At 41.8% G+C, this 27,849-nt stretch overlaps 1 protein-coding gene across 4 annotated transcripts; it reads left to right on the top strand.

Moving 5' to 3' along the window:
* Positions 1-152: 152 nt before the first annotated feature.
* LOC132782024 (small integral membrane protein 10-like protein 3) lies at positions 153-27,849 on the top strand. Of its 4 annotated transcripts, XM_067461680.1 has the most exons (6): positions 293-380; positions 7,119-8,020; positions 12,778-12,878; positions 23,890-24,049; positions 24,981-25,161; positions 27,600-27,849. In XM_067461680.1, exons 2-6 carry the CDS (start codon positions 7,196-7,198, stop codon positions 27,767-27,769), a joined length of 1,437 nt encoding a protein of 478 aa, XP_067317781.1. In that variant the 5' UTR covers positions 293-380; positions 7,119-7,195; the 3' UTR covers positions 27,770-27,849. The 4 variants fall into 4 exon arrangements, with proteins under 4 accessions (XP_067317784.1, XP_067317781.1, XP_067317782.1 ...); XM_067461681.1 differs by lacking the exons at positions 23,890-24,049; positions 27,600-27,849 and having other exon boundaries at positions 24,981-25,089; XM_067461682.1 differs by lacking the exons at positions 23,890-24,049; positions 24,981-25,161; positions 27,600-27,849 and adding an exon at positions 22,626-23,075.

Below are 27,849 nucleotides of genomic sequence, written 5' to 3'. Positions count from 1 at the left end.
ACGTGCGCGGTGACGTCAACCAGGCGAGTTTGCGGAACCGACGTTTCTAGCCCGCGAGCGCCCCCTTCCTTCCTCCCTTGTTGTTTTCCTTCTCTCCCTCCTCCTGGTGCTGCTGCTGCTGCTGCTCCTTGCGTTGACATCCGGGCTCCTGCGGGGGGCGGGGCTTGGGCGGCGCGTCGATGGCTGCGGTGGCGGCGGCGGCGCTCTTCTCCGCGCTGTCCGCCCGGCTCTCCCAGTCCGTGGCCGCGCGCTCCTACGGGGTCTTCTGCAAGGGCCTCACGCGGACGCTGCTCATCTTCTTCGACTTGGCCTGGAAGCTCCGCATCAACTTCCCTTACCTCTACGTCGTGGCCTCCATGATGCTCAACGTCCGGCTCCAGGTGAGCGGAGAGGGGAGAGGGGCGGGGCCGCCGCCTTCGAGGCCTACCCGGAGGGAGACGAGCCTCGCTAGAGTTCGGCCTTGAGGTCTCTGATGGGGAAGAGGCCTGTCTTTATTTCTTTAGTGGACACTCAAGATTCGCCTGAGGAACAAAAAAAAAGGCATGAACCAGGCCTGGGCCAACTTGGGCCCTCTTGGTATTTTGGATTTTAACTCCCACAATTCCCAACAGCCAAGTTTTTGATCTGTATGGCCATCTTCCAGAAGCATTCTCTCCTGACGTTTCGCCTGCATCTATGGCAGGCATCCTCAGAGGTAGGCAGGCTCTGACCTACAAGAAGCACTGCCTGAACATCAAACAAAAACTGGGCGCTAGAAACAATATCGTACGAAAGCTGACTGGCACAACCTGGGGATCACAACCAGACACAGTGTCTGGTTCGGTTGTGTGACACGATAAATAATAAATAAATAACCCCTGAAGGACGTCTTTGTAGTCCTCGACCTTTCTAGAATCCCTCGGCCCTAGAACTGTACTGGTATCAACCCAGTGGCACCAGCCAATCCCCCTCCAATGCCAGAAACGCAGCTTAATGGTGTAACATTAGAAAATGTTGACCATTTCCGCTACCTTGGCAGCCACCTCTCCACAAAAGTCAACATTGACACTGAAATACAACACCTCCTGAGCTCTGCAAGTGCAGCATTTTTCCGAATGAAGCAGAGAGTGTTAGAGGACCGGGACATCCATAGGGAGATCAAGGTGTTTGTCTATAAAGCTATTGTCCTCCCAACCCTGCTATACGCCTGCGAGATGTGGACTGTCTACAGACGTCACATGCAACTCCTGGAACGATTCCATCAGTGCTGCCTCCGAAAAATCCTGCAAATCTCTTGGGAAGACAGGCGGACAAACGTCAGCGTGCTGGAAGAAGCAAAGACGACCAGCATTGAAGCATTGGTCCTCCGCCATCAACTCCGCTGGACTGGCCATGTTGTACGGATGCCCAAAGCAGTTGCTCTACTCTGAACTCAGGAACGGAAAACAGGATGTTGGTGGGAAGAAAAGAGATTTAAAGATGGGCTCAAAGCCAACCTTAAAAACTGGCATAGACACTGAGAACTGGGAAGCCCTGGCCCTTGAGCGCTCCGGCTGGAGGTCAGCTGTGACCAGCAGTGCTGTAGAATTTGAAGAGGCACAAATGGAGGACGAAAGAGAGAAACGTGCCAAGAGGAAGGCGCTTCAAGCCAACCCTGACCGGGACCGGCTTCCACCTGGAAACCAATGCCCTCACTGCGGGAGAAGATAGAGATTAAGAATTGGGCTCCACAGTCACCTACAGATCCACTAATCCTACTCAGACAACGAGGGATCGCCTAAGTAAGAATGTCCAGGGTGGGAGAAATAACTCTTGTCTGTTGGAGGTAGGTGAGAATGTTTCAGTTGGCCATCTTGATTAGCATTTAATGGCCTAGCGGTTTTCAAAGTGTGGCTTCTTACTGTCTGGGGGAAGCCTTGGTGATAATATGATAGCTGGTACCCAGGTCTCATGGCGTTACGCTGTCTCCAGAGTGCCGCTTCGGGAACGCTGATTGCGGAATGTAGGGACGGAAGGATACCAGTGAAGTAATGTAGTGGAGGCGGGACAAGCAAACCGCCACAGAATCCGTGGAACTATACCAGTAAAGAAATTTAACACAGAAATAACAGTGAACTAATTTTAGTTCTTTATTGAGAAGTGATAAAACAACGGTTTTGGAAACACATAACACTGAAGGGAGGAGAGGGATAACAGTGAACGAATGTTAGTTCTTTATAGAGAAATGATAAACCACGGTTTCGGAAACAGTTTGGGAAGACCTTAAACAGGATAGAAATTAGGAATCTGCCTCAAAACATTATTAAAAGCTTCCAAGTTGTTCCCAAACAACTGGATTACTTCCATTTTACAACACTTGTAAACACTTCTCAAATTTCTCCCCTCCTTTCTATCCTTTTCTTCTAAACCAATTATGCACTGCCTTCTAAACCACAGTGCCTCTGTGTCTCACTCTGTCCCCTGTGCAACCACGTGGTTGGACACATGACCCTTCCCTTATTCACATCCGCTGTTCAGGAAACAGCATAATGCCATGAGGCCTGGGTACCAGCTATCATACTATTACTGAATCCTTTGTAAATAACAGCATCCACCCAATCATCTAATTCACCGTGGGGGAAAAATGAAGGAAAACTGCCATTTCTAGATGTCCTAGTCATCCACAAACCAGATCAACAATTAGGTCACATAGTTTACAGAAAACATACACACACACACACATAGATACCTACATAAAAACTCCAACCATCACCAAAGTAAAAAAAGAAGCACAATTAAAGCCCTGACAGACCGGGTAAAAGGAATCTGCAAACCTCACCTCCTAAATGAACTGAACTGCCTAAAATAGGCTCTACAGGCCAATGGACACTCCTCCACAGACATCAGAATAGCTGCAAGACCAAGAACAAGCCATGAGAGTAAAGACAAAGATCCACCCAGAGGAAAAGTGTTGTTACCATACATCAAGGGAAGCACTGACTGCATAGGGAAGCTGATGAAGAAACACAATCTACAAACTATTTACAGATCCACTAAGAAAATCCAACAAATGCTACATTCAGCAAAGGACAAGAGGAAGAGGGATCCTCTCACTTCTGCAGGAGTCTTCCATATACCATGCACCTGTGGACAAGTCTACATAGGGACCATCAAATGTAGTATTGCACAATCACGAATCAAAACATGAAAGGCACTGCAGATTCAACCAGAGAGGTCAGCCATAGTAGAGCACCTGATGAACCAACATGGACACAACACATTATTTGAGAATACAGAAATGCTGGACCACTCTGACAACCACCATGTCAGACTACACAGAGGAGTCATTGAAATCCACAAGAAGCGTGTGGACAACTTCAACAGAAAGGAGGAATAAAATGAACAAAATCTGGCTACCAGTATTTAAAAACTCTAGAATCAAAACAGTAAATAAAGAGCAACACTAAAAAAAACCAGAGGAATTCTAGACAAGAATTTATCAGGGCCAGCTAATACCTCCCAACAAAGGATTCCCCCATGCAGGAAGCAACCAGGCTTTGAAGCTGCAAGACCATTCAGTGCTTATCAAGATGTCCAATTGCAACATTCACACTTGCCTCAAGCAGACAAGAGTTCTTTCCCCCACTCTGGACATTCCAAGGATATATAAACCTCACTTGCCTAGTTTCCAACATACCTCACAACTTCTGAGGATGCCTGCCATAGATGAAGGTGAAGAGTCAGGAGAGAATACTTCTGGTACATGGCCATACAGCCTGGAAAACTCACAGCAACCTAGCCCACTAGCTATTAGGGATTGTGGGAGTTGAAGTCCAAAACACCCGGAGGGCCCAAGTTTGCCTAGGTCTGGGCTACAGTGACTACTATCTTTTACATTTTTAAAAAAAGTTAACACTTTGTCTTCTGATCTGTGAAGAAAGATCAGGCTGCAGGTGACTTCTGTCTTTGGGGAGGCATGTCCTCTATAAATAATTTATAAATAATTTATAAAGAGGGCCTGTGAGGGAGAACGGAAACATCTGGCTACAGGCAACTTCTGCATCAATGAGGAGGCTTCCATTTTGTTAACAGACTCTCACAATTTGGGTTACCCTAATTAGCATTCTTTTTTGGATGAGATGAGTTCTGGATCCATTTCAACCTGGTTTTTGGGCTATGAGCAGGATAGAGTTTCCTATTATTGCCTTATTGCACTGTCCCAAAGGCTTAGCCCCACAGTCAAGTTTTTATCATCTTTCTGGAGGAGGGAGGGGGCTGATCTAATCTTGCCAGGGAGGGAGTTCCAAAGCTGAGAGGAAATCACTGAGAAGTCCACTCTCTCGTCCCTGCCAATCGCGCCTGTGACGGGACCAAGAGCAGGGCCTCCCCAGGAGGAGATCTGAATCCCGCGGTGGTTCATAGAGGGAGATGCGTTCGGACAGGTAAACTGGGCCGAAGCTGTTTAGGGCTTTATAGGCCAAAGCCAGCACTTTGAATTGTGCTCAGTAGCGAACTGGCAATGCACTGGATGAGAGTGAACAACTGAAACTTAATCCAAACAAGACTAGAGGTGCCCCAGGTTACCTTGAAAGAGATCAGGGAATAGGTATTCAGCCTGTCCTGGATGGGATAATACTTCAGTGTGCACCTAAGCTCAGGTTCCAGCAGTGGCTAGGAGTGCGTTTGCACAGTTAAATATTGTCCTCCAACTGCATCTGTTCCCTGAGACATCAGATCTGATCACATTGATATATGACTCTGTTTCATCCCAATTGAATTAATGTAACAAACTGGGTTGTTGTAGGTTTTTTTGGGCTACATGGCCATGTTCTAAAGGCATTTTCTCCTGACGTTTCACCTGCATCTATGGCAAGCATCCTCAGAGGTAGTGAGGTCTATTGGAACTAGGAAAAAGGGTTTATATATCTGTGGAATGACCAGGGTGGGAAAAAGGACTCTTGTCTGCTGGAGCCAGGTGTAAATGTTTCAACTGATCGCCTTGATTAGCATTTGATTGCCTTGCAGTGCCTGGAGCAATCCTTTGTTGAGTGGTGATTAGATGTCCTTGTTTGTTTCCTCTCTGTTGTTGAGCTGTTCTAATTTTGGAGTTTTTAAAATACTAGTAGCCAGATTTTGTTCATTTTCAATACAATTCGACAATACAATGTAGCAAACTGTTTGTGGACATGCCTTTGAAGAAGGTTCAAAAACCTCAATTGCCCAAAGAGTTGCAACCGTATTGCTATCCTGGACTTAACTACAGGGAACACAAAACTCCATTGTTGCAACAGCTCCATTGCCTGCCAGTTCGATTCTGAGCAATTTAAAGCGCTGGTTTTCACCTATAAATTCCTATATGCTCAAGCCTAGGTTATTTGAAGGATGGAAATATTATTTATGAACTAGCCCATGCTTTGAAATCTGCTTGGGAAGCCCTTTTTATGTTCTATCACCTTCACAAGTACATCTAACATGAACATGGGAGAGGGCCTACTTAGGACCCTTCCAGACAGGCCCTATATCCCAGGATCTGATCCCAGATTTTCTGTTTATCCTATATTTTCTGGGAAGTTAGACTGGTGCCCTCCCTGTTTTCTTCTTGCAGACAAGTACCATATATATTCATTTATAAATCAACCTCGAATTGGAAAAAACACTATAGAAATAAATATCATTATCTCCAGCAGCAAGCCCCTTTTAAAAATGAGAGTACTCCTATATTCTATTTGAGTTAAGATTGTGACATCACAGATCACCTACCAGGATCTTATTGGTTAAAGTAAGCTATTGTTACGTAACAAAAATTCTGGTGTCAGGTTTGTTGGGGAAACATCCTTCACTTAAGTAAAGGACAAAAGTAAGTTGCAGAGCTCCACTTCTAAAAAGAAAGTAAGGTATGCTAGAACAGAAGAATAGTCTTAAATCTTTCTACTTAGATGGTGGTAATGGATTACTCAATAGGGTTATTGTAGCAGATAGTAACAACATGAATTCAACACCCGCAGCTTCAAAATGAGTATCTCATATTTATTTAGTTGTGAAGATTGAAAGTTTTATATAGATATTCTTTCTTAAGGGTGGGTCTTTGTATGTGAAATGGTGGCTACTGTGGCTATAGATATTAGCTCAACAACCCGATTTATAATAAAAAGGATACACCACTTTCCTATCTAAAACAGAGATGCTCCTAGTGGCTGACTTAATTAACAAACCTGTCTTATTTCAGCAAACTATTGTTCAAAATAGGTAGCTGGTAACTCTGAAATTATTATGAGACCCAGCCAAAGCTGTTCAGCTGTGAAGTGTGATATAAGTAGTAATTAATCAGCATCTGGAAGAAAAAATGTGTTCTCCTTCTGTCCCATTTAAATTAAATTAAGCTAAAATCTTATTTTACAAAAGTTAAAATGAGAATGCAATCTTGTCAAAGCAATGATGGAGAAGGCAATGTTTGCTGCTATTGATGACTTCTGCTTACCACATTAAAAGTAAACTACTTCAGCATTACTTTAGAAACAGACCATTTTTTTCAGTTCTCAGAAAAACATCATGAGCAATTTAGGTAAAGTGAAAATTTACTGCAAATGATCAACTAGTAAGATCATCATAGTGTGTTCAAAGGCAGATTGGTCAATTTAAAATTCTTTTTCCTAGTAATTTCCAATTTTTAGATCAGTATGCGATCCATATTTTTTTAGGACTAAATGTATACTGTATTCAATTTTTGTGTGTGTGTCAGAAACTGCAAGTCGCTTTTAGTGTGAGAGAATTGGCCATCTGCAAGGACATTTGTCTAGGGGACACTTCTCTCATGTCTCTGCATGGGGTGCTGGAGCTGACAGAGGGAGCTCATCTGTGCTGTCGCCAGATTCGAACCTCTGACCTGTCGGCCTTCTGTCCTGCCGGCACAAGAGTTTAACCCAGTGCACCACTGGGGGCGCCATATTGAGAAACATAACCATCAGCTGATAAGTAACATAGCATACACAATTCCTTCCAAATAAGAAAATACCATAAGCAATATCCAACGTCTTGTAGGTTTGCATCATATTCTTGCTTGCATATGAAAATACATGGATTACAATTATGGACTCCCATTTTATGGACCTAGTAATAATGTTTATATTAATATATTATTGTATGTTTATGCTCTTTTTCAGGTTCATATTGAGATTCATTAACTCATAATTCATGCTGCAACTAAAAGGCTTTCTACCATATACTGTGGTTCAATACAATGCAGAACTTGGAGGACAGGCGAATGATGCATATCTCTTTTAATATGGAACAGGAAGATGATTTAGGACATCAGCAGCTGCATCAAAATGCCCTGAGTCAACAGAATGAGATCATTCGTCTTCCAGATATCTGTTCATTAGTGAAAAGCTCTCAAGTGGATAATAATCATTTGCAAAAGGAGTTCTTCTCTCTCAAGATCAGGAACTGTTCTCTTTTTAAAGCTGCCCCGCTGCCCCATATTGGCAAAAAACTATCACCCCATCAGATTGGAGGGACAAACGGAGCTGCTTCATCCAAGGAATCACTTGGTGTTCTTTTCCCCCCAGAAAAAGATATATTTGAGAAGCTCTTCAATAGTTTTGATAGTACTGCAGTGGCGGGCTGGCTGGAGACAGCCCACAACCTCATTAGTGAAATGGGGGAATGGAGTTGCTCTGGAGACAACTTTGTTCACTTTGCACATTTCTGGCTGTCTGAGCTCCAGTTCAATCAAAAACAACAACTGTTGGAGCTGGAAATGGGAGTTATCGAGGATGAAGTTCGCCTTTCATTTCTTGAGGGACCAGACTCTAAGGAAATCCAGCCTTCCGAGTTGAACTCTATTCTTGCTGCTTCGCTCAGTGAATATCCCATGGGACTTGTGAACAACCAGAATGCATTCATTTTTCTTGACTACTTAAACCTCATGTCTTCAGTAGATGCATCTGGATATAAGGAAATGCTTTCAAACATACAGTACACAATCAAGAACCCTCAGATTACTCAGTGGTTGCTAGCTATACGAGCATTTGCACTCGCCAGTCTTTGGCACGCAATAGTGAAGGTAAAAGCACACTAGTTCAGAAATGCTAATGATGATTGTTTTCTGTATTCCCTGCAAGGTTGTTTTAAAATCGATCTGGTGCCAAGATGAAGTGCTTCAATAATTTTAATTTGGTAGTGTGTTTTTATTAAGAACCTTGACAATTGAGATTGAATAGCATTACCAAGTTAACATTACAGTGAAATGTCAGAGTACTTTTTTAGCTGTAGAATATTATGGAAATTATTTTGGTTTATTTTCAAGCCTTTTGGATAAAAAGGGGGCTACAGAACTGGTGGAAAACAGTCTTCAGGGCCCCATCCTGCTATCATTAGGTGGGAGCTTATGGCCCTTGAGGCGGTTTCACCAGTAGCCACCATATTTTTTCCCAATGGCTTGACTGGATGGGTAAGTCTGAATCATCTGTGGGGCCATAGATTCCCCTCTCTGTAGAATCACTTCTGAATGAACATAGAATATACGTCATATTACAGGGATGTGTTTGAGTGTTGCAGTAGTGTGATCTGTTTCATGCATGTGATGTTAGTACATATTTCCACCATATGTACACATGATAAGAAAACCACCAAATTCCTGCTTTTTGTTCTGTGCAACCCTGTTGTGCATGTTACTGTGAGTATACATTACAATTCCTGAAGTAATTCAGGAACTTATAAACATGACATGTATCTCTGATTTTGGCTGTTGTTGAAGGGCCATTAGAATACCTTTCTAAATGTAGTTCTCTTTGTTTACACTGTGAGATTGTTTAGTGGTAACAACTTCACATTCTGACAGACCATGGTTTGCCAAACCCAAATTCTGAAGCCATAGTTTGAACCTGGTTTCAAACGGAGAAAATGAAATTATTTGTTCTTCCATCACCTCAAAAACATGGTTTGGTCTGTTATCTAGGCTCTGAGAGATCAATGTTTGAGAATCTCCAGTAGCTCTTCTAGAGAAAAAGTAAAAGAAAGAAACCTGTACACCTGTTGTTTTCCTGTACTCTGCATTACAGATCATGGTTGTAGTGACAACTGAATTAGCTGTATAAGAAAGCTGTCTATAACAGCAACAGTATTTTTAGCATGAACATATATTTGACCCTGAATGCACTCACAAAGTGATGATTTTAAAAGGAGCTTGGTATTTAAGAACTATGAAAGGTTTCTATACTTGTATCATGTACTTTTGCATAGGGGGCTATCTAGAGGTCAAGGCATGTGTCTTTATAGATCACAGTTATAAATTTTATATTTGCAATTTGTTCCTCTACTGCAGTGGTTCTCAACCCGTGGATCCCAGATGTTTTGGCCTTCAACTCCCAGAAATCATAGCAGCTGGTTACCTGGCTGGGATTTCTTGGAGTTGTAGGCCAAAACACCTGGGGACCCACAGGTTGAGAACCACTGCTCTCCTGTGTTTGTTCAGTTGCAGATATTTATAATTCTACAGTCCCAGTATGCATGCTTGAAAATCTATTGCAATCAGGAAAGCCCATTCCCAGATGAACATACGTCCAGAAGGTCAATATAGCAATTTTCTATGCGTTACGTATATAAATAAGAACAAGGCAAAGGAAGATTAACAAAACTTACTTGGAAGAAGTCACTTGTTTGAATCACAAATTCCAGAATTCTCCAGCCACTACGACTATTGGCCATGATGATTTGGAAATTCTGGGAATGGTGGTTCCTAAAAATAACCCTTCCAAGCACTATTCCTTAATAGAGCTGAGATCGTAAAATTAACTGGAAATCTCATTTCTGCTTACTGTGTAGATGCTAACAATTTTATTAACTGTCTTCACTAAATAATTTCTTTCTGAAGAATATTCAAGAAACATCTCGTAACATGCTGGAGGCGTGATCACATAATCCTGTTTTCTGTAAAACGTAACACTTTATAACTTGATGTTAAATCATTTAATATTCACAAACAGATACATCATCATGATGCATTAGGTATTGCTTAAGAAGACACACCTTTGTCAGTTTCAGTAGAGGTCTGGGGTTAAGATTCCAGAGATGGGCCTGTTTATTTTATATTCTAGAGTAAAAGCAGAAAATATCAGCTTTCAGTGTCTGCTGTTCTTGCGTGCCTCTTCATAAGTGTGGCATAAGTGCTTCTAAAGAATAATCACATGTAGTTTACAGTATTGGATGTCAGTTGAAGCACCTCTTCTCTCCCTGAATGGCATCTCTGCTTGAAAGAACCTGTGTGCTTGTTGTGTTAAATTATACATATGTATTTGACAAAACCTCTGAAGACTGAGACCTAAACTGCAGGAGTCAATGGGAATATTTACCTCTCAAATCAGAACTGGGGGACCTGTGGACCTGCAGATGTTGGTCATCTACTGTTCCCATGATTTCTCGGAAGTGGGAGGAATTATGGGAACAGCAGAATGTTTGGAAATTAGAAACTACAACATCGAGGAATCATGTATTCCAAAGTTCTGTCTTCAAGCATTTGGGGAAAATGAGGTGGCTCTTTGTCTTTTGTGTTTTGCTGTGAAAAATATAATTTGAGCTGCATCAGCTTTTAAAGATCCGTGCAATGAATTATTAGGACTGGAATCCAGTGAATGACACAATTTGTTCTGCAAGACAAGGGACTTGAGTTTCTTTTTCTTGAAAAACAGTGCTACACAGCACACCTGTCTTCATATTGAAATGGATTTGAACACTGTTGGGTATGCTTGCAGTGACTCACTTGGTCTTGCTTAAAATTTGTGTGTATTTACATATGTAACTTTATAGCATTTCTTTGAAAAGTGTCTTGATGAATGGATTTGATGTATTTTAATGCAAACTGTACCCTTGACTTGAATTTGATGATTAAACACTTGAAAGGTAATTGAAATATTCCAGTAGAGCTGAATGGAAATGAATTTGTTGAAATTAGTGACAGTATCACTTAACATCACTTTTAAGCTGAAGAATTTAAGGGAAGTGCTATATTTAACCTGATCTTGTGCAAGCTGCTTCAACACAGGCATCCTCAAACTGCGGCCCTCCAGCTGTTTGGGCCTCCTACTGCCAGAAGCCCTAACGAACTTGTTCAATTGTCAGGAATTCTGGGAGTTGAAGGCCAAAACAACTGGAGGGCCACAGTTGAGGATGCCTGCTTTAGCAGTTTGTTTGGATATGATAGTAAGCCAGCATCCTGGTTTACGGTTCATAAACACTGTCTTATTCACTTTTCCCACAGCCTTTTCACACCAATGGCTGATGCTGAAATAAATAGAAACCAGTTGGGAGACAAAAGTTTATGGTTGATCTCAACCAGGTCTCCAGGTTCTTTGGGTGTTCACCTTCAAATCCTGTCATATTAGAAGAGTGACATATCCAGAATCCTGTTTTAGACTTAACACCAACCCTTTGCTTCATGATCAGTTAATTGTTACCTTGAAGATGGAATGTGCAATTAATAAATAATATGTAGTCATCTCTCTAGTTGTTGAATGCCTTCATCATTTCTAACTTATGGTGACCCTGTCACCTTGGAGAGATTTATTCAGAATGATAGTGTCGCTGTAAGTTGGAAATGATTTGAAGGCATTCAAAGTATGTTTGCCTTCATCTTCTGAGGCTGAGAGAATGTGACTTGCCCAAAGTCACCAAGCAAGTATTCATGGCTGAGCAAGGATTTGAACCACATCTCCAGAGTCATGGTCCAAACACCATACTGGCTCTCCCACTAGAAGCTGGAGTCAAATTGTAGCTGTGCATTAGCATGCATTGATAGACTTCTTATGAACTGTAAAGTTGGAGTAGATCTACCAATAGGCCCAACCACTGCGGAAGTGGGAGAGAGGAGTCCTGATTGCCCAATGGCACCAAACTGAGTTGGCTGATGCCTGCTGTGACCTTGGCTGGGTCAACAAAGGGAAAGGTGGCATTGCTCCCTGCTCTGTCCTTCCCTTCCCTGATTGCCCCATCTCTCTGGCCAATGTTACTGCTGACAACATGGAGAATGGGAAGGGACAGTAAATGTATTTCTGTGTCCCTGGGCCAGGACAGCCCAGGAATCACGGGACAGCAGTGGACCCTAAGTCCGAGGATACTCCAAATTTTGGGCCAGAATTGGAAGTACCCCCAACTTTGGCTAACAAGTCAAGACTGTGTTTAGGTGGCTTTGTCCCACCTTACCCTGGAAGAGCTCGTTTGAGTGTCCTGGAACTTATCTGGGGTCCTTTCATATTTAAGTGGGCAATTTAAATATGCCCTAGGATTACGTGACATTCTGGCTTACCATTACATGAGATGAAGTATTCAGCTAGGTTTGCTTCCATTTTGTGCATACATAGGATTCTCGCCTTAATTTCATCTCAGCAGGAAAGGCATCTTCATACGAGAAATAAACAAGCAAACATTATTCAGAAGTCCGACTGCCTTTGCTCACCCCCCCCCCCCCAAGAATATGTGAAGAAACTCAGCAACAAAATTTCAGATGTTTCACTTTAATTAAGTTATGGATTAGATTATAGCATTGTACTTGCAGAGTCAGCACCTTATCCTTTTGGAACGTTTGTGTATGTATTTTTTAAAATAAAATGTCTTGAACTGTCAAGTGAAGATTATATGAAAATAAACCAAAATGCTTCCTTAGCAGGCCTGCATATAATTTAAGACGAAGAGGCTTGCATTATATAAAATGATACAAAAGCATTAAATGGTTCTATTTTCTTAAAAAGCGTATATTTCCAAAGTATTGACAAAATTGGAATTAAGATATAAGATTGCTCACTAAATGTCATGCTTTTTAAAATTCAGTTCTATAAGACATTGGTCCATACCCAGCAGTCTTCTGAACAACCTGACAAGAGTTCTGTTTCTGCCAATAAAAAGCAATCCAATGAAGTGGTTAAAGAAAGGTAAGCATACTTTAGATTAGAAAAGGAAACTGATAAGTATTATGTTTTCCTTACTTAGGTGTTTGTGTGAAAGACTAGAACTGATGCAAATATTGCATTGCTTTATGAAACCACTAGGCACATTCATTAGGATCCATTCTTTTCTACAGATCCTGCACAAGGTGTGACTTTTGTTGTATTGTGGACATTATCTGCAAATTAATACTTTCATATAACCTTGAAGTAATTATGTGCCTGTACTCAATTTTGTGTGTAACACTAAAAGTCAAAATACACTATCAATGTTTTAATTTTCATCACTAATTTCACTTGTAAGGTTTTTTTCTTTTCTATAAAAAATTATATACTCCAGGAAGTAGAAAAACTGAGATTTTTTACATTTCATTGATAGTTGATGCTTCTGAAGTCAGCATATCTTAATCACTATAAGGTGCATGAGACTGAAGCTACTTTGCCATATGTAACTGAGAGCTTGTCTACACTGATTTTTTTTTTTAAAAAAAATCATACTTGCCTTGATCCTGACACATGACAGGCAACCCCTTCAACAGTGAAAGCATTTCTTTTAGTCTTTAATACAGTAATCCACAATTCAGTTCTTGCTCCATAAATCTGGTCATTTGCTATGTTTTGCTAATTGTTTCCATCTAGATCAGGGCAGGACACATTGCTGGATAACAAACATTGCCATTTTTTGTATTTTTTTTTTTGCATTGTTGTAAATTACTTGCTGTAAGCCGCCCTGAGTCCCTGAGAGGGGGTGGGATATAAATAAAAATGTTGTTGTTGTCATTATTAGGAGTCCCTGGTGGCACAGCAGGTTGAACCTCTGAGCTGCTGAACTTGCTGATTGAAAGGTCAGCGGTTCGAATCTGGGAAGTGGGGTGAGCTCCCACTGTTAGCCCCAGCTTCTGCCAACCTAGCAGTTCGAAAACATGCAAATGTGAATAGATCAATAGGTACGGCTCCGTGCAGTCACGCCAGTCACATGACCTTGGAGGCGTCTGCAGACAACACTGACTCTCTTCGGCTTAGAAATGGAGATGAGCATCACCCCCCCAGAGTCTGACTCGACTGGACTTAATGTCAAGGGGAATCCTTACCCTTTTTGCTGTTATTATTTTACATGCCCGCTGCCTTCCTGGCCAAACAACTGAGCAACAGAGCCGTGCTAAGGAAGTCACTTTCTTAAAAACAAGGTGCCCAGCCATGAGATCAAGAAAGAGGCATCGATTGGGCTGCCTCCTCGCCAAGGATTGCATGGCTGAACACCTCATTCTGATGTCAAAGCAGGTGCATCACCAGTAGGACTCTGTCAGGAAGCTGTTTGCTTTGGAAGGTAGCATCACAAGTGGATCTGATCAGAAAGGCAAGCAATGGAAAATCACTTTGGAGGAGAAGGGGAAAATAAAGTGGTGCTCATTCAAATTCGGAGCAAGGACATCAATATAACTTTAGTGTGGTATATTATGGATAGGCATGGCTCTAATGAGGTAAAGCCAGGACAAAATGATTTGAATTATTTATATTTATATATTTGTATTTATATTTTTAATGTACCAAACATGCCAGGTTTGTAAGGAAATGTGACACTATTTCCTGTGCTGGTCAATGACCGAAATAAATGTTTTGATTTGATTTGAATTACAGCGGATTATTTCGGTGGTGTAGACAACCTCTCAAAAACATTCACTAGCTCTGCTTACTTCTTAAATGTACTACAGAAGTTACTAACATAACATTGTCTATTATGTGCTACAAAACTATGTATGTCTTCCCCTCCCTCGACACCTCCTGAAGGATGCAGAGCCAAGAGCCAGCAACTTCCTTAATTCATGTCAATTAAATCTGTGAAAGAACCTTGTTTATTCTAGCTCTGGGTGAACTCTGCTCTTCCATTTCAGTGGCAACATTTGCACGTCTTGATAATCCATGGTTTGTGTTATTTGCTTATATCACAAATTGCATGACAGACTGACAAACATACTGTATTGTTGTGAGTTTTCTGAGCTGTATGGCCATGTTGCAGAAGCTATGTATGGCCATGTTCCATACAGCCCGGAAAACTCACAACAACCCTGCGATTCCGACCATAAAAGCCTTCCACAATATATTAAACATACTGTATGTTTGCCTGTGGCTTGTCTTTTGATTTGTTCTGCTCCTGTCTCTCTTGCCAGCCTATGTTTCTGACTGAGTAGAATAAGAAACAAGCCATAGTTGTGGGTTTGTTCACAAGCTGTACTTTGTACGCCCACCATTAACTATGGATTCAGATTGTGTTTTGTGAGTGCTGGAAAAAAATGTTTTGTTAGCAGATAAAGATTTGTATTTCATAACATGTCAAATCTTAGCAAACCACACCATGGTTTGTTTTGCTGTGCAAATGTGGTCAACATTTATATGTCATGGGAAACTATATTAACAGTTGCATTTTTCAGTTCAGTCAAGCAATAGCAAATAGGAATGTACAGTTATTTGAAACTGGTCTGGAAATTGCCTACTTGCACCACAGGAGGGAGATAGAGGTCAAAAGTTTGAAGTCTGTTTCAGTATTTGGTTCTTTAAAAAAATGTCTTTCAGTTTCCCAACATCCCAATGTCACCTGAAAATATATCTCAATCCAAAACCTTTCTCTCACTATTAGAATGATTAGCACGATGTATGAGAAGTGGAAACCACATATTTGTGCCACTGGGTGTTATTTTTTAAAGATAAACTGCATTGAAAAGAAGAAAGAAATAAAATCTTGGTGAACCCTAAACAAGCTTGCCTTTTTCTATCTTGTTTCCCACCTTTGTCATTCTTCAAACTTCTCTGTCATAATAACTAGACACAATAATCTCTTTCCTTCTGATTTTCCCTTCTGCTTTCATGTAACATGGGACATTCAGATAGTGAGTGTGACCAGGGCTTGCAAAATCTATGGCGCAAGGTCAATGATGTCAAAGAGGCATGGCCATGTGAGAGCTGCATGAGGGTAGAAAACATGTAGATTTCCAGTAGTAGTTAAATGCTGGCTCAACATTGATAGTACTAAGGCTGATGAGTTTTACAGTCCAATACTATCGGGAGGGGAACTACTGATTCGGGTGCTTCCAAATAAAGCTTTGTGCAATTGTCTTCTTGAAACACTTACTTAGGCGATCCCTTACATGATTTTGTGGCATTCCAGGTGATGCTATCTTGCAGTTGTCACTCTCATTTGTCCCAAATCTGCTTCCTTTTTCCTTTGTATCTGGAAAAAAAACCGCCAAACAGGAATTACTATTTCAGTTTACTATGAATAGGCTAGCCTCCTATTAGGGAAATACAGAACTAGAAGTCTACCTTAATGCTTAAATTGTTGTCCTCCTCCCTCCACAATACTCATAATGTCCTCCAACTCACTCTTGCACTGCAATAATCCCTTCCTTTGGCCACCTCATTCCTGATGGAAAGTAGAGAGGATCAGAGAAGCGACACTTTCTGCTTCATAGCCAGAGACTCGCCAATGACATTGTTTGCTGAGATCTCTTGAAGATGTCTTACACAATACTTGATAATGTAAGATCTCAAACGGGAAAATTCTGTGAGTGCCTTGGACCGCAAGAAGATCAAACCAGTCCATACTCCAGGAAATAATGCCCAGCTGCTCACTGGAGGGAAGGATATTAGAGGCGAAGATGAAGTACTTTGGCCACATAATGAGAAGACAGGAAAGCTTGGAGAAGATAATGTTGCTGGAGAAAATGGAAGGAAAAAGGAAGAGGGGCCGACCAAGGGCAAGATGGATGGTATCCTGGAAGTAACTGGCTTGGCCTTGAAGGAGCTGGGGGTGGCTATGGTCGACAGGGATCTCTGCTGTGGGCTGGTCCATGAGGTCACAAAGAGTCAGAAGTAACTGAACTAATAAACAACAAAAGATCTCAAGCATGCTATGATCTCCCAATGTGGTCATACATCCAATATGATCTTGTGGCTAGAGGTATTAAGCTGGAAAATCAAGTTTCAAGTCCCCAGTAAACCATAAAACTTGCTTGGTGATCCTGGAGTAGTCACACTTCTTCAGTTTGACTTGCCTCATAGGATTATTGTCAATTGAGGGGCAGGGAGTCAGATTTGCCACCTTCAGGAAAGAAAGGAGGAATGTATATGTAATCTATATAAATAAAAATGTAATGTTTGTTTGTGGGATTAACATAACTCAAAAACCTCTGGACAAATTGACACCAAATTTGGACACAACACACCTATCAGGTCAACAAGTGACCATCACTCATAAAAACACAGCAGAAGAGACTTAAAAATCCAAAAAAAAACATTACATCGCATGCACAAACACACATATATACACATGTACACAAATGCACACATACAAAAGACAGACTGGGCCACAGCAACGCATGGCAGGGGATGGCTAGTTAATAAATAAAATTATATGAGCAACTCATGAGGATATTAATGAAATGCACAAACTTTGCCATCAGCTTCCTTGCATCTTAATTTTAGCTATGTTATGGCCACTTGTTCTTCTAGAAAATTATAACAAAAGACTACGTAGCAACAGATAAGGGGGCTCTGTACCTTTTATCTGGGCTTCATAGCACATAAAATTCATCAACTGAAGTGATAAAATTGTGGCACTCCAAAATTTGTTGGACTCCAGCTCACATCAACTCTGGTTACTGAGGCCAATAACAATGGATTATAGGAATTAGATTTCAAAATCACCCCCATTCTCAGTTTATGCTTGACAGATTAGAGATTATCAGGACCAACAGAAAGCTACACAACGATTTCCTGAATAAACAGATTAACAAATTATTCTGGTTCTTCTTCTGCCAAGCTGCCGATTTATAGCGGATATCACAGATTCTCAATGTTTGGGACTTCTGTATCGCTATTCATTTGCCATGCTCACTTGAATCTCTGAGAGTTGAACATCTGAAAGACCAAATTAGTATTTGTTTGAATATTCCATTAATCTGACAAAGAGGCTATTTAGTCTGATGTTGTTGTTCATTCGTTCAGTCGTCTCCGACTCTTCGTGACCTCATGGACCAGCCTACGCCAGAGCTCCCTGTCGGCCGTTACCACCCCCAGCTCCCTCAAGGTCAGTCCAGTCACTTCAAGGATGCCATCCATCCATCTTGCCCTTGGTCGGCCCCTCTTCCTTTTGCCTTCCACTTTCCCCAGCATCATTGTCTTCTCTAGGCTTTCCTGTCTCCTCATGATGTGGCCAAAGTACTTCAACTTTGTCTCTAGTATCTTTCCCTCCAGTGAGCAGTCGGGCTTTATTTCCTGGAGGATGGACTGGTTGGATCTTCTCGCAGTCCAAGGGACTCTCAGCACTTTCCTCCAACACCACAGCTCAAAAGCATCGATCTTCCTTCGCTCAGCCTTCCCTAAGGTCCAGCTCTCACATCCGTAGGTTACTACAGGGAATACCATGGCTTTGACTAGGCGGATCTTTGTTGCCAGTCTGATGTCTCTACTCTTCACTATTTTATTGAGACTGAACATTGCTCTCCTCCCAAGAAGTAAGCGTCTTCTGATTTCCTGGCCACAGTCTGCGTCTGCAGTAATCTTTGCACCTAGAAATACAAAGTCTGTCACGGCCTCCACGGTTTCTCCCTCTATTTTCCAGTTGTCAATCATTCTTGTTGCCATAATCTTGGTTTTTTTGACGTTTAGCTGCAACCCAGCTTTTGCGCTTTCTTCTTTCACCTTGATTAGAAGGCTCCTCAGCTCCTCCTCGCTTTCGGCCATCAGAGTGGTGTCATCTGCATATCTGAGGTTGTTAATGTTTCTTCCAGCAATTTTCACCCCAGCTTTGCATACATCCAGCCCCGCACATCGCATGATGTGTTCTGCATACAAGTTAAAAAGGTTGGGTGAGAGTATGCAGCCTTGCCGTACGCCTTTCCCAATCTTGAACCAGTCTGTTGTTCCGTGGTCAGTTCTGACTGTTGCTACTTGGTCCTTGTACAGATTCCTCAGGAGAGAGACAAGGTGGCTTGGTATGCCCATCCCACTAAGAACTTGCCACAATTTATTATGATCCACACAGTCAAAGGCTTTAGAATAGTCAATGAAGCAGAAGCAGATGTTTTTCTGAAACTCCCTGCCTTTCTCCATTATCCAGCGGATATTGGCAATCTGGTCTCTGGTTCCTCTGCCTTTTCTAAACCCAGCTTGAACATCTGGCAACTCTCGCTCCATGTATTGCTGGAGTCTTCCTTGCAGGATCTTGAGCATTACCTTACTGGCATGAGAAATAAGGGCCACTGTACGGAAGTTTGAGCAGTCTTTCGCATTTCCCTTTTTTGGTATGGGGATATAAGTTGATTTTTTCCAGTCTGATGGCCATTCTTGTGTTTTCCATATTTGCTGGCAAATGGCATGCATCACCTTGACACCATCATCTTTTAAGATTTTAAACAGTTCAGCTGGGATCCCATCATCTCCTGCTGCCTTGTTGTTAGCAATGCTTCTTAAGGCCCATTCAACCTCACTCCTCAGGATGTCTGGTTCTAATTCATTCACCATACCGTCAAAGCTATCCTCGATATTGTTATCCTTCCTATACAGATCTTCTGTATAGTCTCGCCACCTTCTCTTGATCTCTTCAGCTTCTGTTAGGTCCCTGCCATCTTTGTTTCTTATCATACCAATTTTTGCCTGAAATTTACCTCCAATGTTTCTAATTTTCTGGAAGAGGTCTCTTGTCCTTCCTATTCTGTTGTCTTCTTCCACTTCCATGCATTGCTTATTTAAAAATAGTTCCTTATCTCTTCTGGCTAACCTCTGGAATTGCGCATTTAACTGGGCATATCTCCCCTTATCCCTGTTTCCTTTTGCTTTCCTCCTTTCTTGGGCTACTTCCAGTGTCTCAGCAGACAACCATTTTGCCTTCTTGGTTTTCTTTTTCTTTGGAACGTACTTTGTTGCCGCCTCCTGAACAATGTTGCGGACTTCTGTCCATAGTTCTTCTGGGACTCTGTTTGCTAAATCTAGTCCTTCAAATCTGTTCTTCACTTCCACTGTATATTCGCTAGGAATGTTAGTGAGATCATATCTAACTGGTCTGTGTATTTTCCCTGAACTCTTTAGTTTTATTCTAAATTGGGCAATAAGAAGTTCGTGATCTGAGCTACAGTCAGCCCCAGGTCTTGTTTTCACCGACTGGATGGATGTCCGCCACCTTTGACTGCAAAGAATGTAGTCAATCTGATTTCGGTGTTGACCATCTGGTGAGGTCCATGTATAAAGCCGTCTTTTAGGTTGTTGGAAGAGAGTATTCGTTATACACAGCGAGTTTTCCTGGCAAAATTCTATCAACCTGCGTCCCGCTTCATTTTGTTCTCCCAGACCATGCTTGCCTGTGATCCCTGTTGTCATTTGACTTCCCACCTTGGCATTCCAGTCTCCTGTAATGAAAATAATGTCTCTTTTTGGTGTATTATCCAGTAGTTCCTGCAGATCCTCATAGAACTGATCTACTTCTGCTTCTTCAGCAGCTGTGGTTGGGGCGTATATTTGGATCACTGTGATGTTGAAAGGCTTTCCTTGCACTCGAATTGAGATCATTCTGTCATTTTTTGGGTTGTATCCAAGCACCGCTTTAGCGAATTTCTTATTAATTATGAAGGCTACTCCATTTCTTCGATGTTCCTCTTGTCCGCAGTAGTAGATCTGGTGGTCATCTGATGTGAAGTGGCCCATTCCAGTCCATTTCAGTTCGCTGATCCCCAGAATGTCTATCTTTAGTCTTGACATCTCACCAATAACAACATCCAATTTGCCCTGGCTCATAGATCTTACATTCCAGGTTCCTATGGTGTGTTGATCTTTAGAGCATCGGATTCGTCGTTCACCTCCAGTACCGTCGGCCGCTAGCCTTCCTTTCGGCTTTGAGCTAGCTGCGTCATCACATCTGGGGCTAGTTGAACTTATCCTCTGCTCCTCCCCAGTAGCATTTTGGCCATCTTCCGACCTGGGAGTCCCATCTTCCAATGGCATACCGACATATCTCTGGTTGTACTGGTCCATTTAGTTTTCTTGGCAAGGATACTGGGGTGGTTTGCCGTTGCCTTCCCCAGGGATCACGCTTGGTCTGACCTCTCTGCCACGACCGTCCCGTCTTGGGTGGCCCTTCACGGTTTCGCTCATGACATCATTGAGGTGCTCAAGCTCCAGCGCCCCGACAAGGCGGTGATCCTTTGCTGGAGTTAGTCTGATGTAGTTCACCCAAATGCCAGTGTTTTAGTATTTGAGTCCGCCTACAGAGCTCATTAAATTTTAGCATATTTTAGCAACGGGCATTCTCTTAACGGTTTGACCAGTGTGTGCCCTCCCAGGACACTTTCTAATTTTTTATTCTTTGGAGAGTCACAAAAGATAGAAAACAGAGCTTCCTTTGCATTCTGCAACTGGCACAAGCCTATTTACCACCCCCAGATGTTGCTCGGTCTTCTCATAAGCTTGCATAATATCCCACCAGAGAAAAGATGATGTGCTGTTAAAGAAAGGCTGAGCTAGGTGTCTGGGGAACACACCAGAGCTGACTGCGGATGGAGGCTTCTTGCTGTTTATTGTGACCAAAAATACCCTGCATGTTCAGAAAGATTTCCTCTGTTCGTGGTGAACTCTATTAGGGAACTGCATCCGAGTTGCTGCATTGCAGCCAAGGTTACTTTGTCTGATTCTCAGGTGCAAAATGGGAGGAACTCTGTTGCCAGCACCAAGAAATCTGACTTGATCAGTTTAAGAATGGATTGATTTGCGTGTGAGTAAAAATGATTATTTGGATACTGATTTTCTTTTTAGAAGATGCACACACATGTTTTGTGTGTGTGTGTCTAAGATCAGACATGATGTGGTGCCTTTAAGATGAGTGTCCTTTCTCGAGAGGTCTCTTGTCCATTATGTGGGAGGAAAAAATGCCTCTTCTAAACTGATACTTGGTACCTTTAAGCCTTAGAAAGACTTGATAATTGTGACTGTGACCAGTCACAGCAGGTTATCTCAGTCCAATTCTAGTTAGATTAGGGCTTCTTCTGACCAAGAGTTTTGGTCTCACTGTCCTTGGTATTCTTAGCTTCTGAGTAAAGATCTTGGAATTGTAGTCAGATGCCAATGGGCAAGATTGTGTCAGTTCCGCCCAAACCTTACTTGGCCTTGCCTGCTCTGTGGATGCCACATACTGCCCAGTCTGGGTAGTAGAAGCTGGATGTCCAGGTTTAAACAAGGCATGCACACCTTGTGCAAACAGAAAATTATGCTGCTGAGAAGCTTCTAAATGTGTATGTCTCTCCTTCAGAATAATGGTGTTTTTTTTTGTTGAATTTGTTTGAGTATGGAGAAAGGGTCTTAAAAATGGCTGTGGTACTTACTTACTTAGGTGATCCCTCATAGTCTGAGTAGGATTGTCATCCAAGATCAGTGTACTGGCCATGGGTCCGTAGGTGACCGTGGAGCCCTGCATCTTCTTCTGCAGTGAGGGCATTGGTTTCCAGGTGGAAGGTGGTCCTGGTCAGGGTTGGCTTGACGAACCTTCCTCTTGGCACGTTTCTTTCTTTAGCCCTCCATTCGTGCCTCTTCAAATTCTGCAGCACTGCTGGTCACAGCTGACCTCCAGTTAGAACGCTCAACGGCCAGGGCTTCCCAGTTCTCAGTGACTATGCCAGAGTTTTTAAGGTTGGCTTTGAGCCCATCTTTAAATCTCTTTTCCTTCCCACCAACATTCTGTTTTCTGTTCTTGAGTTCGGAGTAGAGCAACTGCTTTGGGAAACGGTGGTCGGGCACTAAGGCTTCAGCAATCCTCAGAGGCACCTGGGAGCTTTCCTGATCATTTCATCTACAGTGAGACCATTAAAGATAATGGTAAAGTTCTTGCACAGCTTGACTCTCAAAGAGGGATTCAGAGGAAAGCTAAATATGATAGAGCCATGTTGAACGAAACAGTTTGCTTCAAGATAGAACCTGTTCTAAGAGCTTCTTATTCCAAATGAGGATGTTGAGCATGTTTTTGAGCCACGTCCAAAGCTTTTTGACACATTTGGCTGATGCAATCACAGCTAGAACACCAGACTAGTAAGCAAAGGACAAGTGGAGCCTGCTTTGCTGGGAAATAGTGCTTATTCCATATTGATGTGTTCTTGAGGACCCTCTGAAATCTGCATTGAATGAAGGAGATGATAATGGTAAGGGCCATTGAACTGAAGCTGAAACGCAACAAGAGTGATATCCTGCTGATATGTGGTTATCCTGGTGAACTGGGTGTGGAGTCTGTTCTAGATGAAGCTTATTCTAGATGAGAAAGCTGGCATGGAGATTTGAGATGACTCTGGAAGCCCAGACAATGAATGGTCTTGGGTAAGCCGCATTCTTGCAGCCCCTGAGGAAGGCAACCGCAAACCACCTCTGAATAAACCTTGACAACAAAAATGATTGCTTGAGGTTGCAAGAAGATGATTATTATTTGAAATTACATAACAACAACCTGTTCCAGATGGAGCCAAACTCTCCTTGACAGGAGAGGTAAACAGCTTGCAGAGCTGTTCAACTGTGGAACTCTCTGCCTCAGCGTGTGATGGAAGCTCCTTCTCTAGAGGCTTTTAAACAGAGGCTGGGTGGCCATCTGTCGGGGGTGCTTTGTGCTTTTCCTGCATGGCAGAGAATTGGATTAGATGGCCCATATGGTCTCTTCGAATTTTATTATTCTATATCATCCAGTTTTATCTCTGCAGATCTGTGTGGCAGCATTGGTCCAATATATTTTTCACAGGCTGCTGTTGATTCATGCCATTCTTTGATAGGTATAATTTGACCACATAGTCATTGGTTTGATAAAAGATACTCCACAAATATTCTAAAAAATAGAGTGCACTTCTTTTACTGAAATGTATATGGCCATTGCCAATGAGTCTGTTTACAAAAGTCAATTATGCAAAGTTTTTTGGTTTTAGTCATTCTGTTCCATTCAGGGGTAACTGTTGGCATATTGGCTTTTTTTTTTCCTCCTCAGAGCTCTGCAGGCAGTTCAGCTGGGATACCCGGATGTCTTGGATTACCTTGTTAGAAGCCAGAAGCTGGACCCTGGTGTTGTGGATGGGAAAAACAGAAACCTTTTATTTTTAGCCACTATATATGATCAATCTAAGATTTTGGATTATTTCCTGGAAATGGTCAGTAGTGTAGATTTTGTTCTATTTCCTCTTTTCGATCTCTGCTAATGTTACTAAGTTAGAAGGAATTAAACGTGTTAGTGCTGCAACCTTGAACACATTTACCTGCATGTAAACCCCATAGGACACAGTGGCACTGACTTGTGAGACTTTAGGGTACGTATATTGTATTATATAATCACCAAAGAATAATAGGAGCTGCTGTGATGCAATGGGTTAAACCCTTGTGCCAGCTGAACAGCCAACCTGAAGGTCAGTGGTTCGTATCTGCGAGACAGGGTGAGCTCCCATCTGTTAGCTCCAGCTTCCCATGGAGGGACATGAGAGAAGCCTCTCACAGGATGGTAACACAGGATGATTTGGAAGATTTCGCTGCACTTTCTGCCTCTGTAATCATTGTATTTTGTAAAAATGTCTTATTGTGGAATCACAGATTGGTGGTACAGCTTCAGTGGAGACACCTTTTCCCCATGATAATAACTTCCAGAAGTGAATTTTCCTTCCGAGGGATAGATTTCTCTCACTTCCTGTTGTCTAACCTCTGTTCTTGCTGGAGCCACGGTGGCGAAAGGGTTGAACCCTTGTGCCCGCTGAACTGCTGACCTTAAGGTTGGTGGTTCGAATCTGCAAGATGGGGTGAGCTCCCGTCTGTCAGTTCCAGCTTCCCATGCGGGGACATGAGAGAAGCCTCCCACAGGATGGTAACACATCCGGGCGTCCCCTGGACAACATCCTTGCAGACAGCCAATTCTCTCACACCAGAAGCAACTTGCAGTTTCTCAAGCCACTTCTGACATGATTTTTTTTAAAAAAACAGAATAATGGGAGTGGAATTATGTAGAAACCCATGGAGGGGGTTTAGTAGCAAGTAAAGGAACAATGTTGTATGTATTTTTTGCTTTGTTCCTTTCTCTTCCTTCTCTTCCTCTAGGCATTTCCCATACCTGATGTAAACCAAGCAGCAGAAAATGGAAACACACCTCTTCATGCTGCTGTAAACACTGGGAAAATGCACCTCGTCTCTTTGCTTTTGCATTATCCTGGCATTAATGTGAATGTCCAAAATCCACAGTGTGATGGAGCGACGCCTCTACATTTTGCTATTGTTTATGGTAATATTTTGGACCATTTTGTTTCACTGATTTTACTTGCCAATAGGTTATTTAACCCCAGGCCCTGGGTCATGGACATGTTTCATCCTTACTTCTCCAGAGCTTTTAAAATCACCCCTTGCTTGCAAAAAGATCTTCCTGTGTTATTGTGCATTTAGTCTCCTTTATTGGAGGTTGGTTGTTAGGCAGAATGCTGGAATATAAATATTTTAACAGATTACATATTAGGCCAACACTTTAGGTTTACAGTAACAAAAGAGTGTATAAATTGCACCATCACCTTTTTTTAAAAGCCAGATTAGACAAGTTGATAGAGCTCTTCAATGGGATACAATCAATGTGTTTTTGAGGGGGCACAATTCTGACTGCAGGGGCAATACTTTGGGAAATCAAGTATTTTTTATTATGCTGGATCTTTGTCACTTCACGGAAAATTTATTTATTTATTCAATGTATATTCTGGCTTTTTCCTGATGGGGGGCCTATGCATATCAGTATCAAGGTATTTTATCTGATAAGACCAATGCCCTTTGTGATTGATTTTATTATGTTATTTTGCATTGTCTATTTTATTTTGTTGCATTATGTATTTTGTTATATTCAATTTTCTATTGTTTTGTATATTATTTTTTTGCATTATTTTTGGGCTCAGCCTCATGTTAGCTGCCCCAGTGGTGGCGGGGTATAAATAAAGATTATTATTATTATTATTATTATTATTATTATTATTATTGGGCAAGGATAATTAACCATTTTGCAGAATATTCAATAGCATACAGCCACGGATGTAGTGTAACAATTCATCACACTAGAGAGAAAAAATCCACTTAAAATCCGGTTTCTGACTCCTGCAGAATTCTGGGGTTTGTAGTTTATTGGGGCTGTTAAAACCTCCTCCCTAAACTACAAACCCCAGAATTCTGCAGGAGGCAGAAACCGGATTTTAAGTGGATTTTTTCTCTAGTGTGATGAAGTAGCTTGAGGCATTTGGGGCTCTTCTGGACTCCCCAACAGTTCTGGTAAATATCTGGCTATTCCATTTCGGAATGGAATGCTTTGTGATGGTTGGTTCTATTCCCACATTCACTCTTGCCCCAAATATACCAATTTTTTGCTCTTGTTTGTTGTTGATTATACTGGATTTTACCATTATCCCTGATCAGCATGTTACTTTTTTCTCCCACTTGATGCGGGATTAAACTCAACACCTCCTGGCATTTGCTCCTCCCTAATATCTACATTCACAATCTTGCACAGCATTTCTATATTCAGTTTCTAATTTTGAAATAGTTTTTTTGTATAGTTGTAATGCTTTAGTGATTTGAAGCTGTACCACTTTTGTGCTATCTATACACTGTAATTGTAAAAGGGAAGAAGAGGAATGTCCAGTGATTGAAATATGATGTCAGCGATTAATCTTGGTAGCGAAAGTCAAACCCCCATTTCAAGCAATATCAGTTAGACTAGTAAAGGTAAAGGTTTTCCCCTGACATTAAGTCCAGTTGCGTCCGAATCTGGGGTATGGTGCTCATCTCCATTTCTAAGCCGTAGACACCTCCAAGGTCACGTGGCCACTGGCATGACTGCATGGAGCGCCGTTACCTTCCTGTTGGAGCGGTACCTTCAATACCCTGTTCTTGCAGTCCTGCCTTAGACCTCATAATGGCCTGTAATGATAATAAAGCCAGAAGAGATCTTTTCGCCTTTGTACTGATATCCCTCAAAGGGTGTTAAAAGAAAAACCTATAATAATTAAGGTGCGTTCTGTTGTTGTGTTTTAAGTCTCAATGGTATACTTGAATTATGGTACTTAGTAACTTCCAATCTGTGCATCTGTTGTCTAACTAATTAGGAAGTTATTAAGAAAGTTTGCTGTTGTTGTTCATTCGTTCAGTTGTCTCCGACTCTTCGTGACCTCATGGACCAGCCCACGCCAGAGCTCCCTGTCGGCCGTCACCACCCCCAGCTCCTTCAAAGTTTGCTAGCCAAATAGATAAAATCTACCGTTAGAGAAGAGTTGAATAAAGGGTTGGGGATCTGAGCTGTGCAGCGAATTATGTTGGATGAAGATGTAGCCATTTTTTCTGGATTTTACTTTTCAGAAAACTAGAAAAGTTGACTTTATAGATAAAGAAGGCTGCATTGCAAATAGGCTGGCTATTTTATGTAATGTAAGTACCTTCAAATCACCTGTCGACTTATGGTGACCCTGTGAACTTCATAGAGTTTTCTTGGCCAAGAAATACTCAGATGTGGTTTGCTCTTACCCCTGAAGGATGTCTTTGTGTTCCTTGACGTCTCTAGAATCCCTAGGCCCTAGAACTGTACATTGCCCACCTCTATGTTAGATGGATCAAAAGGCGTTTGGAAACCCTATTATTTCATAAAATATTTGAAAAGTTAATAAATCTGTCCCTCTCTCACTTTCTTTGTTTCAGGGCACCTGGGAATTTGCTATTTATTGCTGAATGCCACCGCTGATGTACAAAGTCCAATGGGAGGATTAACACCATTGCAACTTGCAGAAATGTTTGGCAATGAAACTATAACGGGCCTTATAAAAATGCATGTGAGGAAATTTAAGCTTGAAAATAAACTGTTTGCCTGATCTGCTTTACTAATGAAAATTCTGTAGAGTTTATTTTAATGTAACCATTCTCATTTTTTATTAAATACGTGTTCCTCAAA

The sequence above is a fragment of the Anolis sagrei genome, chromosome Y, assembly GCF_037176765.1.
Source record: "Anolis sagrei isolate rAnoSag1 chromosome Y, rAnoSag1.mat, whole genome shotgun sequence".
Classification (NCBI taxonomy): Eukaryota; Metazoa; Chordata; class Lepidosauria; order Squamata; family Dactyloidae; genus Anolis; species Anolis sagrei.
Note: the sequence above shows the minus strand (reverse complement) of the source record. Positions and strands in the feature narration are given on the sequence as shown.